We start from the raw sequence: 13,090 nt of genomic DNA, 5'->3' as shown, positions 1-13,090 counted from the left end.
ATCCAGGCTATTCCCCACTTAAATATTTTTCTGGGATCCGGGCCCGTCTAGCCATCACAGAGGTTCAAAGTTGCCCTTATGGCCAATTTTCATTATTAATCACACACTCGGTACATTTCGGCATATCCCTACGGCAAAGTTCCGAACCGGACCTAGCTCATTTTAAAGGTATTGACCCAGGCTATTCCCCACTTAAATATTTTTCTGGGATCCGGGCCCGTCTAGCCACCACAGAGGTTCAAAGTCGCTCATTTACGTATTTTCATACCAAACACACATTCGGTACTTTTCGGCATATACCTACGGCAAAGTTTCGAACCGGACCTAGCTCATTTTAAAGGTATTGACCCAGGCTATTCCCCACTTAAATATTTTTCTGGGATCCGGGCCCGTCTAGCCATCACAGAGGTTCAAAGTTGCCCTTATGGCCAATTTTCATTATTAATCAAACACTCGGTACATTTCGGCATATCCCTACGGCAAAGTTCCGAACCGGACCTAGCTCATTTTAAAGGTATTGACCCAGGCTATTCCCCACTTAAATATTTTTCTGGGATCCGGGCCCGTCTAGCCACCACAGAGGTTCAAAGTCGCTCATTTACGTATTTTCATACCAAACACACATTCGGTACTTTTCGGCATATACCTACGGCAAAGTTTCGAACCGGACCTAGCTCATTTTAAAGGTATTGACCCAGGCTATTCCCCACTTAAATATTTTTCTGGGATCCGGGCCCGTCTAGCCACCACAGAGGTTCAAAGTCGCTCATTTACGTATTTTCATACCAAACACACATTCGGTACTTTTCGGCATATACCTACGGCAAAGTTTCGAACCGGACCTAGCTCATTTTAAAGGTATTGACCCAGGCTATTCCCCACTTAAATATTTTTCTGGGATCCGGGCCTGTCTAGCCATCACAGAGGTTCAAAGTTGCCCTTATGGCCAATTTTCATTATTAATCACACACTCGGTACATTTCGGCATATCCCTACGGCAAAGTTCCGAACCGGACCTAGCTCATTTTAAAGGTATTGACCCAGGCTATTCCCCACTTAAATATTTTTCTGGGATCCGGGCCCGTCTAGCCACCACAGAGGTTCAAAGTCGCTCATTTACGTATTTTCATACCAAACACACATTCGGTACTTTTCGGCATATACCTACGGCAAAGTTTCGAACCGGACCTAGCTCATTTTAAAGGTATTGACCCAGGCTATTCCCCACTTAAATATTTTTCTGGGATCCGGGCCCGTCTAGCCATCACAGAGGTTCAAAGTTGCCCTTATGGCCAATTTTCATTATTAATCACACACTCGGTACATTTCGGCATATCCCTACGGCAAAGTTCCGAACCGGACCTAGCTCATTTTAAAGGTATTGACCCAGGCTATTCCCCACTTAAATATTTTTCTGGGATCCGGGCCCGTCTAGCCACCACAGAGGTTCAAAGTCGCTCATTTACGTATTTTCATACCAAACACACATTCGGTACTTTTCGGCATATACCTACGGCAAAGTTTCGAACCGGACCTAGCTCATTTTAAAGGTATTGATCCAGGCTATTCCCCACTTAAATATTTTTCTGGGATCCGGGCCCGTCTAGCCATCACAGAGGTTCAAAGTTGCCCTTATGGCCAATTTTCATTATTAATCACACACTCGGTACATTTCGGCATATCCCTACGGCAAAGTTCCGAACCGGACCTAGCTCATTTTAAAGGTATTGACCCAGGCTATTCCCCACTTAAATATTTTTCTGGGATCCGGGCCCGTCTAGCCACCACAGTGGTTCAAAGTCGCTCATTTACGTATTTTCATACCAAACACACAATCGGTACTTTTCGGCATATACCTACGGCAAAGTTTCGAACCGGACCTAGCTCATTTTAAAGGTATTGACCCAGGCTATTCCCCACTTAAATATTTTTTTGGGATCCGGGCCCGTCTAGCCATCACAGAGGTTCAAAGTTGCCCTTATGGCCAATTTTCATTATTAATCACACACTCGGTACATTTCGGCATATCCCTACGGCAAAGTTCCGAACCGGACCTAGCTCATTTTAAAGGTATTGACCCAGGCTATTCCCCACTTAAATATTTTTCTGGGATCCGGGCCCGTCTAGCCACCACAGAGGTTCAAAGTCGCTCATTTACGTATTTTCATACCAAACACACATTCGGTACTTTTCGGCATATACCTACGGCAAAGTTTCGAACCGGACCTAGCTCATTTTAAAGGTATTGATCCAGGCTATTCCCCACTTAAATATTTTTCTGGGATCCGGGCCCGTCTAGCCATCACAGAGGTTCAAAGTTGCCCTTATGGCCAATTTTCATTATTAATCAAACACTCGGTACATTTCGGCATATCCCTACGGCAAAGTTCCGAACCGGACCTAGCTCATTTTAAAGGTATTGACCCAGGCTATTCCCCACTTAAATATTTTTCTGGGATCCGGGCCCGTCTAGCCACCACAGAGGTTCAAAGTCGCTCATTTACGTATTTTCATACCAAACACACATTCGGTACTTTTCGGCATATACCTACGGCAAAGTTTCGAACCGGACCTAGCTCATTTTAAAGGTATTGATCCAGGCTATTCCCCACTTAAATATTTTTCTGGGATCCGGGCCCGTCTAGCCATCACAGATGTTCAAAGTTGCCCTTATGGCCAATTTTCATTATTAATCACACACTCGGTACATTTCGGCATATCCCTACGGCAAAGTTCCGAACCGGACCTAGCTCATTTTAAAGGTATTGACCCAGGCTATTCCCCACTTAAATATTTTTCTGGGATCCGGGCCCGTCTAGCCACCACAGAGGTTCAAAGTCGCTCATTTACGTATTTTCATACCAAACACACATTCGGTACTTTTCGGCATATACCTACGGCAAAGTTTCGAACCGGACCTAGCTCATTTTAAAGGTATTGACCCAGGCTATTCCCCACTTAAATATTTTTCTGGGATCCGGGCCCGTCTAGCCACCACAGAGGTTCAAAGTCGCTCATTTACGTATTTTCATACCAAACACACATTCGGTACTTTTCGGCATATACCTACGGCAAAGTTTCGAACCGGACCTAGCTCATTTTAAAGGTATTGACCCAGGCTATTCCCCACTTAAATATTTTTCTGGGATCCGGGCCCGTCTAGCCACCACAGAGGTTCAAAGTCGCTCATTTACGTATTTTCATACCAAACACACATTCGGTACTTTTCGGCATATACCTACGGCAAAGTTTCGAACCGGACCTAGCTCATTTTAAAGGTATTGATCCAGGCTATTCCCCACTTAAATATTTTTCTGGGATCCGGGCCCGTCTAGCCATCACAGAGGTTCAAAGTTGCCCTTATGGCCAATTTTCATTATTAATCACACACTCGGTACATTTCGGCATATCCCTACGGCAAAGTTCCGAACCGGACCTAGCTCATTTTAAAGGTATTGACCCAGGCTATTCCCCACTTAAATATTTTTCTGGGATCCGGGCCCGTCTAGCCACCACAGAGGTTCAAAGTCGCTCATTTACGTATTTTCATACCAAACACACATTCGGTACTTTTCGGCATATACCTACGGCAAAGTTTCGAACCGGACCTAGCTCATTTTAAAGGTATTGACCCAGGCTATTCCCCACTTAAATATTTTTCTGGGATCCGGGCCCGTCTAGCCATCACAGAGGTTCAAAGTTGCCCTTATGGCCAATTTTCATTATTAATCAAACACTCGGTACATTTCGGCATATCCCTACGGCAAAGTTCCGAACCAGACCTAGCTCATTTTAAAGGTATTGACCCAGGCTATTCCCCACTTAAATATTTTTCTGGGATCCGGGCCCGTCTAGCCACCACAGAGGTTCAAAGTCGCTCATTTACGTATTTTCATACCAAACACACATTCGGTACTTTTCGGCATATACCTACGGCAAAGTTTCGAACCGGACCTAGCTCATTTTAAAGGTATTGATCCAGGCTATTCCCCACTTAAATATTTTTCTGGGATCCGGGCCCGTCTAGCCATCACAGAGGTTCAAAGTTGCCCTTATGGCCAATTTTCATTATTAATCACACACTCGGTACATTTCGGCATATCCCTACGGCAAAGTTCCGAACCGGACCTAGCTCATTTTAAAGGTATTGACCCAGGCTATTCCCCACTTAAATATTTTTCTGGGATCCGGGCCCGTCTAGCCACCACAGAGGTTCAAAGTCGCTCATTTACGTATTTTCATACCAAACACACATTCGGTACTTTTCGGCATATACCTACGGCAAAGTTTCGAACCGGACCTAGCTCATTTTAAAGGTATTGACCCAGGCTATTCCCCACTTAAATATTTTTCTGGGATCCGGGCCCGTCTAGCCATCACAGAGGTTCAAAGTTGCCCTTATGGCCAATTTTCATTATTAATCAAACACTCGGTACATTTCGGCATATCCCTACGGCAAAGTTCCGAACCAGACCTAGCTCATTTTAAAGGTATTGACCCAGGCTATTCCCCACTTAAATATTTTTCTGGGATCCGGGCCCGTCTAGCCACCACAGAGGTTCAAAGTCGCTCATTTACGTATTTTCATACCAAACACACATTCGGTACTTTTCGGCATATACCTACGGCAAAGTTTCGAACCGGACCTAGCTCATTTTAAAGGTATTGATCCAGGCTATTCCCCACTTAAATATTTTTCTGGGATCCGGGCCCGTCTAGCCATCACAGAGGTTCAAAGTTGCCCTTATGGCCAATTTTCATTATTAATCACACACTCGGTACATTTCGGCATATCCCTACGGCAAAGTTCCGAACCGGACCTAGCTCATTTTAAAGGTATTGACCCAGGCTATTCCCCACTTAAATATTTTTCTGGGATCCGGGCCCGTCTAGCCACCACAGAGGTTCAAAGTCGCTCATTTACGTATTTTCATACCAAACACACATTCGGTACTTTTCGGCATATACCTACGGCAAAGTTTCGAACCGGACCTAGCTCATTTTAAAGGTATTGACCCAGGCTATTCCCCACTTAAATATTTTTCTGGGATCCGGGCCCGTCTAGCCACCACAGAGGTTCAAAGTCGCTCATTTACGTATTTTCATACCAAACACACATTCGGTACTTTTCGGCATATACCTACGGCAAAGTTTCGAACCGGACCTAGCTCATTTTAAAGGTATTGACCCAGGCTATTCCCCACTTAAATATTTTTCTGGGATCCGGGCTCGTCTAGCCACCACAGAGGTTCAAAGTCGCCCGGGTTTAACCTTATTTAAGCAGTCCTTGGTAGGTTTTCACTATACTTTTATGTTTTTGTATTTTTGGCTTTCCATACATACTTATTATTTTTATTTTATAATGTTTCTGAAGTGATGGTTTTTGTTTTTGTTTGTTATATAATATATTAAATTACATCTGTGGTGTCGATTTGTTGATAAAAACCCATGTGAAATAAAGACAAATATGCAACTTATATAATGGTTTATATTCGAGGACAACGAAAATTTACGACAGCTCGAAGGGGTCATAAAACTATTTCCGGCGTAGCCTTCCTTCATGCTTTTTAATGATTTACAACTAAATTTGAATATTTTACCGACTGCTATCAGCCGGAATGATATTGAATATCAATTTTCGAATAACAAATAACGAACAGACCGCTAGCTTCACATACATATTTTAAACGGAATGAAATGCCTTTAGAACCAGTACAAGCCGTGAAATTGTCGATTTCCGGTGTTAGATTGCATTTAACTAATATTTAGGGATTTTTGGAACGTTTGAGTCTTATTCAGTTTTTTGGTTTTTAGACATATCACGAAAATTGGCTGCTGGAAAAAAGTGGCTGCTATCTTGATTGGCCGATAAAAGTGGCTGCCAGCTTGAGTCTAGTCCCGATGTGATATTGTTTAAATTATTCACTTGTTTTTCCCGTACACTACTACTTCAAGTCATACTTATTTATATGTAATATATTGACATGTTTTAGTCAAATATTCAAATAATATTTACAATGTTAAGCACCACACGATAAGGCATTCTCTGCTGTTTTTAATCATAGTTTGTTCTCAGCTTTTGTTTTCATTCCGATGCTCATATCTACTTTTAATTAAAAATAGCTAGTTTTGTTAGTATTAGAAGTCAAAATAAAAGAGGATGTAGTGCTTTAGTGTAAGATGGGTTCATTTCATTAAAATTACAAATATTTGCGGATTAAAGTTATAGATTTATTGGCCAGTGCCCTCGTGTATTGTCAGAGGAGAATAGCACCTGATGACTGATGTCGTAATGAAGTCTGATTACCGGGTGTTAGAGAACATCTATTCATTACCTTACAGTCACCAGGTGTGCATTTATTGATCAAATATAGGAAGTAAACCTGACTTCCAGAATAAAAGAATACAATTACGATTGAAAAGAAACGCAAAAAACACATCAATGAGACAACAATCCAACAACACCGATATAGAATTTAGAAGGTAAACAGGAAATGTGCCAAAGAGACAACAAACCGACCAAAGAGCAGAAATAGAGGACATTTAAGATATGAAATGCCACGAAATAAACGTTTTGTTTATATCATAAAAATATGTTAAGCATTCAAATACACACCTATTTTTAATTAGATAATGTTTTTATTCATTTATATAATTATTTGGTTTTGTGAATCGATATTTTCTGTGAAGTTTCCCTCCAATGATAAGTATTTATTTAGCAAATTATAGATATCTCTATTTTTTCACTAATTTTTATATGTATATGTTTATTCGATAAAAAAAAATACTCTGCAGAAAAAACCATCAGAATAAAATATTTATCTTGTCCTCTTACTCGAACAGTTTGGTTAACAGCACTATTCATAAGTATTTTGATTACAATGATCATAATCAGTCTCACAAACTCTTGATTTGGTATTTCGAGAACAACTTTAATACTCCATGTCCCCAATCTTTTTTTCTCTCAAAATTTCCGTTTCCCATACATCTTATTTTTTTGTTCTCAAAATATACTAAAATATCATAACTTCGTAAAATATGACCTTCAATTTATTTTATCATATCACTGATCTAATGTTTAATTTCATCATTTAACAGGACAATGGAAAACAAATTTCAAGAGGATATTTGAAACTTCTATTTATATTCATTTTGTTTATCGCTGATTTTTAAGATGGGAAAAATCTGATAAAAACTCGCCAACAAACTAGGGTTACAGAATGTATTAAATGAGAATTTATGTATAACATATGATAAACAGCTAGAAAATATCTCTGCTTTTCATATTAAAGTCAATTAATTTCAGTATTATTGATACTGTATACTGAATTACAAGCAAGCAGATGAATCTTGTATCTGATATTGTAAAAAATAAATTTCTGATACAGTTCGAGGCCATGAAAGTATAGCCACTCGAGCGTTGAACTATTGTATACATTGTGCAAGATGAATTTCATACATATTACTATATAGAAAATTTAGTGTTTCGTGTTGCATTGTCGGAAACGAGAGGGCGTGACCGTATAGGTTTTGAAATCAGTGATATATAAAGATAAACAGCTAATGAACAAAATCAAACATACACGATATATCAATCAGGATGTTTAGACAACTGGTCATTCTTTATTTTGCCATTATTTCTGAAATTCTGGTAAACGGTGAGTTTTCTGTTGTATATTTCTTATTTCAATTTATCTATTTTCAAGTTACTTTTGTTGTTCTTATTATTAAATAAATGCTTCGATGAAAAAAGTTATTTCATGTTAGAATTTCTTTTTTTAACGTGGAATGTAATAATGTACAAAATCATTGCCCTAAAAAGTCCGTGTGCTTTTATCCTCACGATAGACAGTATTCCATAAAACCAGGATTCTTTTCTGGATAGTTAATAACAGTTAAGAGAATAGTTTTTCATGAGACAAAAATATTCAGGATGAATTATGTCTGTCCAGTGGAAGGTGTCTCACTATACGTTATAATGTTTTTGTCCACCTAGTAGTCATTATTAAAACAAAGGAGACTTTTTCTGTATGTTTTTGTCCGTGAGTCCGTTCAGTTGACATGGTTTTTTAAGACGAGTGTTATATCAAGATGTTTTATGTCAGTCTAGCTAAAACATTTCATAAAACATTGTCTTTTTATATGATGTTCGTCCAGTAGACAATGTTTCAGAAGTCAAGGATGTTTAGTGATTTCTGATGATCGTGAAGCTGACGGAATGTCAGAAAAGAAGTTATTTCTTTATACTTGACTGTCCAGCGCACAGTAGTGCACACGAAACGATTTTTTTTTGTCCGTCCAGAGAACAGAATTTCATATAATATTACTTTTAAGAAATTTTAAAGCAGTTGGATTTGATTTAGTTGTTGATTGAGTTGATCGTCCCACAAAATAAAAGTCGATTTGCTTTAATCATTGCAGACATTGAATTTTCAGTATTTTTCCTTATTTTGGACGCTGATTTTCCGTTGGCTTCATCTTACTGTGTTTTAACTTCCCAACTCGGTTGCTATGCCCGTGTGTTTAGTGACGATTTGGATTTCAATGGACATTATTTATGCATATCCGGTAGACACATAAGTCAAGGTTTTTGTGACCACAGTTTTCCATAAATACAAAGATTAAGTTAGGAAGTTTGGCTGTACATTCAGAAAACTTATCACGAATGGGACAACACAACATTATTTTACGGTGATGTTGCTTAACGAGCCCTTAAATTCAGATATGTTCCAGATAACTTATCAATTCTTCAAATAATAGATTTATTCTAAAATGATACCAAATCATTTTTTAATATTGTTTATGAGTTGAAACCCAACTAACATCCTTTTTTATTAGTATTATTGTAAACCACTTGTATGTATTTAGGGTCCTACAATCTTTCGATACCTATATATAGATATAAGAAGATGTGGTATGAGTCAAAGTGTCAATGAGACAAATTTCCATCCAAGTCACAATTCGTAAAAGAAAAAAAAACCACTATAGGTAAAAATATGGTCTGTAACACGGAGACTTGCATGGAACAAACTGGACAGCAAGCTATAAAGGGCCCCAAAATATGACTACATGTATTGGCAAACCATTCAAACGGGAAAACCAACGATCTAATCTATGTTAAACACGAGAAACGATAAACACTGTTGTGACCACTAGGTGGACAAACACATTATAACGTATAGTGAGACAGCTTCCAATGGACAGATAAAATTAATCCTGAATATTTTTGTCTCACGAAAAACTATTCTCTTAATTCTATATGTTGGCATTTCTCAAAGTAATTTTTCTCTCTAATATCAATAGCGTCAGTATTTATATATTTGTTTCTCTAAGCAACAACAAAAAACAATCAAAATAGCCTCATTTTGTGATATTGATATAATAATCCAAGAAACTGTTCAGATTATATTAACCTGTTCATTTATCAATACAATTAACATGATTTTGAAAGATTTGAATTATTTTCAAGGTTAACAATTTCAGAAGTCAATTAATGGCTGTTATCATAGCTTCTTTTTCAGTAAAAACTAAAAGTTGTATGATACTAATAACCTATAACTTATATATACAAAAAGATGGAAAAGTATTTCTACACTGATGATCGGTACTGTAGTTTAGGTTTTGCCAAATTTTGGCATTCCCTGATGAATGACCCATGAATTAATTGTCATTTCAAGGCTGAAAATCGTTGAAATCTAACTAAACATTTAAAACCAAAACTCTTAAAAATCTATCTCAGTACAAGGATTAAATTTTTGATTCTGAAAACCTAGTACAAATGGAGTTAATTTTGCTTTTATGGTCGATTTAGCTTCAAATCTTTATTTCATGTATAATTAGCAAAATATTAATAAGTCTTTCTAGCAATGAAAAGGCACTAGTATCTTCATCAATAATTTGTTTTACTAAAAATTAGTCAACTACAAAATGTGTCGGGACTAATGCAGTTTGGGAGTTTGGGAGTGTCTTAATGAATTTCGATTTTTGAAATATGAGTACGATAATTAAAAATAAAATCTGCATTGTATGTCTGGTACATCAATGTTAAATAACATTAACTGCGTACTGAATACCCCATCATTTACCTTCTGTTACAATCTTTCATTAAAGTAAAAGTACTTGCATTATATTTATGAAGTTAAAGTCAATTGATATTTTTAATAGAAAACCTTCACAGAAGGATAACTTAATCTATCCAATAGAAATTTTAAATCATTTTCTGTCATGGTCCTGTGATTACCCATAATCCTCACAGAGGGCATATAATGTCAATAGTTCAAAATTATCATCCTCAATTTATTTTCTAATTGCAGCAATTTATTTCGAGTCTGAGTGATGTCTGACTGTAATATTATTATCATTTAGGTTTAATACATAAACAAACCACAAAAAAGGAGTAAGGGAATAAGGGAGCACCAATTTAACTTTATTTAACTTTATTGAAGTTTTATCGACTCTATCACTATATATTTTTTTGCTTGACCACACTTTTTTGTCTTCTTCAACAAATTGAGGATAAGAATAATTTTTTTTGGGGAAAAAAAACAAAGTATTACCCTCAATTTTTAAAGGTTAAATGGTCGATCCCTGACATTTTTGTCATATTGAAACATACTCCAATTTTCTATATTCATGCAGTATATCTATATTTTATTCTCATTACAAGATCTTTTCAGTGTAATGTTATTTTGTGGTCAAATTCTGTAAATCCATTCAAATCCCCTTTTCGTTCAAATGCAATAACCCATCTCTGTATATTCACATTTTTAACGACATGATTAAAAGAAATGATCATTGCTCATGATTCCTTGATTTGAATCGAATTTTTTTAAAACTTTTTTCATAATAGTATTGCTGAGATTAATCAAAGTTTATTTCATCTCAAGAGTGAAAAAAAGGGAAAAAGGACACAAAAATTTCATTTATATTGAAAATTTACATAATCTCAGATTTGTAATACATATAAGGCCGTTTTAATGTAGAAATGTAAATTGTTCAATGCTCCGACTGAACTTCAAACTTTTAAGTACTATTTCATCAATTTAAAGTCAGATATTCTAAAAATGATGTAAATCGTTTGGTCTAAGTATGTGAATATGTGTCATTGAAACAGCTACCCAAAGACAAACAAAAAATTGCAAAAGATAGCTCGCGTCAACAAGTTGTCGGGCTTTAAACAAATGCAGGTGTCTAAAACAATGTTAAGTTCCAAATTATTCAGATTTTAGGGTCCTGATCCTGAAATCCCGGGCTTAAAAACACGAGACCCCGAAATCCCGGACTTAAAAACACGAAATCCCGAAGTCCCGAAAGTCGAAAAAAAATCCCCTGATCCCGAAAGGGTCAATCCCGAAATCTCAAGCTTAAAAACACCCGATCCCGGAGTCCCGATAAAGGTCCTACCCCCTCAGTAAAGCGACTCTTCGTTCCATCTTAAATAATCTTCGCATTAACTTTACAAGACATTTCGTTGAAACTTGAAAGGAAATGACTATTCAATCAATTGAAATAGTCTACTTGTACACGGATATAACTTTCACGCATAAAATTCAAACTATTTGTCAGTATTAGATAATAAAAACCGGAAATCAAGATAAATTACATATCCCGAAAAGACCAACGCCTACAAAATAGTTCAGAGCCTTTTTATTTCATACTAATATCTATTGGACTGCCTGTAATTAAATTAAACAAAATATTGTCTAATAAAACATGGCTTACATGGGTTGTTGTGGAAATGTCCTGTATCTGGAATTTGATCTAAAATTACATATACAATGTATTATGAATAATTCAATTAAGAACACAACCAAATGGAAGAAAAACGTATAAAAAATGAGATGGTGGTGGTTTTACCTTATTATCTCAAATTACTCCACTGAAGAAGACCCTCATTTCATGCTTTTGTAACCTTCAAATCGATAGATGAAATTAGTTTCTTGCATCAGACATAACGGAACACAAAGAATTTTGCCCCTGGAGTTAGTTATTGTCAATATTTAGGTCCGAAATCTAGAAGTGTGGCCTTTCTTGTCAGGAAATCTAATTTACGAAACAAATTGACAATGCCATGGCAAAAATAGGGTTTTCTTTTTTTTTTTAAATTCCTTATTGTCTAAATATTCATATTGATGAAAATGTCTGCATTATATTTATAGCTAGATGTTATATAGATTTACTACATACGTTCTTCTACCCAGATCGTATTGTGTATAGACCAAATTTTGCATAGTAAAACACTATTGAAATCGATGCCGTAAGAGCGTCACAGGTGCAAAATTAAAATAAATTATTGTTCAAAAATTATAAAGCATATTCAGGGAGTAGTCCAAGATTGTTCTCGTGTCTTATTTTTATTTTGTGACTTGCTGGGGTCGTCAGAAGAGCCCTGACGTCTGATTGTCGTTTTAGAGGGTCGCTGGGGAGTAACTCGGTCGTAGCAAGTCCCCATAAAAACGCAACCTGTCCTATATCAATCTCCGAAGTTTTAGTAAATGTTGACATTGCTTATCTAAGTGTGTCTCTAAATGTGATGCAAAAAAAGTTACATTTGACTTAGATTAATTTCAAAGTATCTTCTTTTTCTGCCCTTGTTTGTTTTTGTGAATTTATTTCCTGAACTGCACAAAAATTACTTTTCCCCCTTTTTATTGAATATTACAATTATATATCCGTACACTGTTTTGAAAATTAAAAAAAAACACAAAAAATAAAAATGGCAGAAGTGTAGTGATCGCCAGTGAGACACATATCTACCAAAGACCAAAGGACAAGCCTTATGAAACAACGTTAACAGTACTACAGGTCCTCATCTTTTTTTTTAGTTTTACGATCGATGTGCTTCTGTCTCATTGACGTGTACTCCTTATCTTCTTTAATTCAGACATTCCATTTTTTTTCAAATTTAACAAGTAATAGTCATATAAATTAAAATGTCAACGAACTTAATACTTTATCCCACAACTATGTGATAGAATTGTAACAAGGAAAAGAAAATTACTTCAAAATTCAATTTCTCACAGAATACAACGAAGTGTGACACAAAATATATTACAGCGTTAAATTAGTTTCAAATCTTAAATGAATATGC

General features: G+C 36.5%; 1 protein-coding gene across 2 annotated transcripts in view; it reads left to right on the top strand.

Annotated features, from left to right (window-relative positions):
- LOC134705504 (cysteine-rich venom protein pseudechetoxin-like) overlaps positions 1 to 13,090 on the top strand; it is an 80,197-nt gene that overhangs the window by 49,206 nt on the left and 17,901 nt on the right. Inside the window, exon 1 of one of the 2 annotated variants that reach the window (XM_063564222.1) lies at positions 7,530 to 7,658. The exons of the other annotated variant lie outside the window; for it this stretch is intronic. Within the exon in view, the coding sequence (XP_063420292.1) occupies positions 7,601 to 7,658 (58 nt within the window). The 5' untranslated portion in view covers positions 7,530 to 7,600. Of the gene's footprint in view, positions 1 to 7,529; positions 7,659 to 13,090 lie in introns of those variants that run through there. 2 annotated transcript variants of the gene reach the window in all.

This window comes from Mytilus trossulus, chromosome 2, assembly GCF_036588685.1.
Source record: "Mytilus trossulus isolate FHL-02 chromosome 2, PNRI_Mtr1.1.1.hap1, whole genome shotgun sequence".
Classification (NCBI taxonomy): domain Eukaryota; kingdom Metazoa; phylum Mollusca; class Bivalvia; order Mytilida; family Mytilidae; genus Mytilus; species Mytilus trossulus.
The sequence above is the reverse complement of the archived record's forward strand: the minus strand, read 5'-3'. Positions and strand labels throughout refer to the sequence as shown.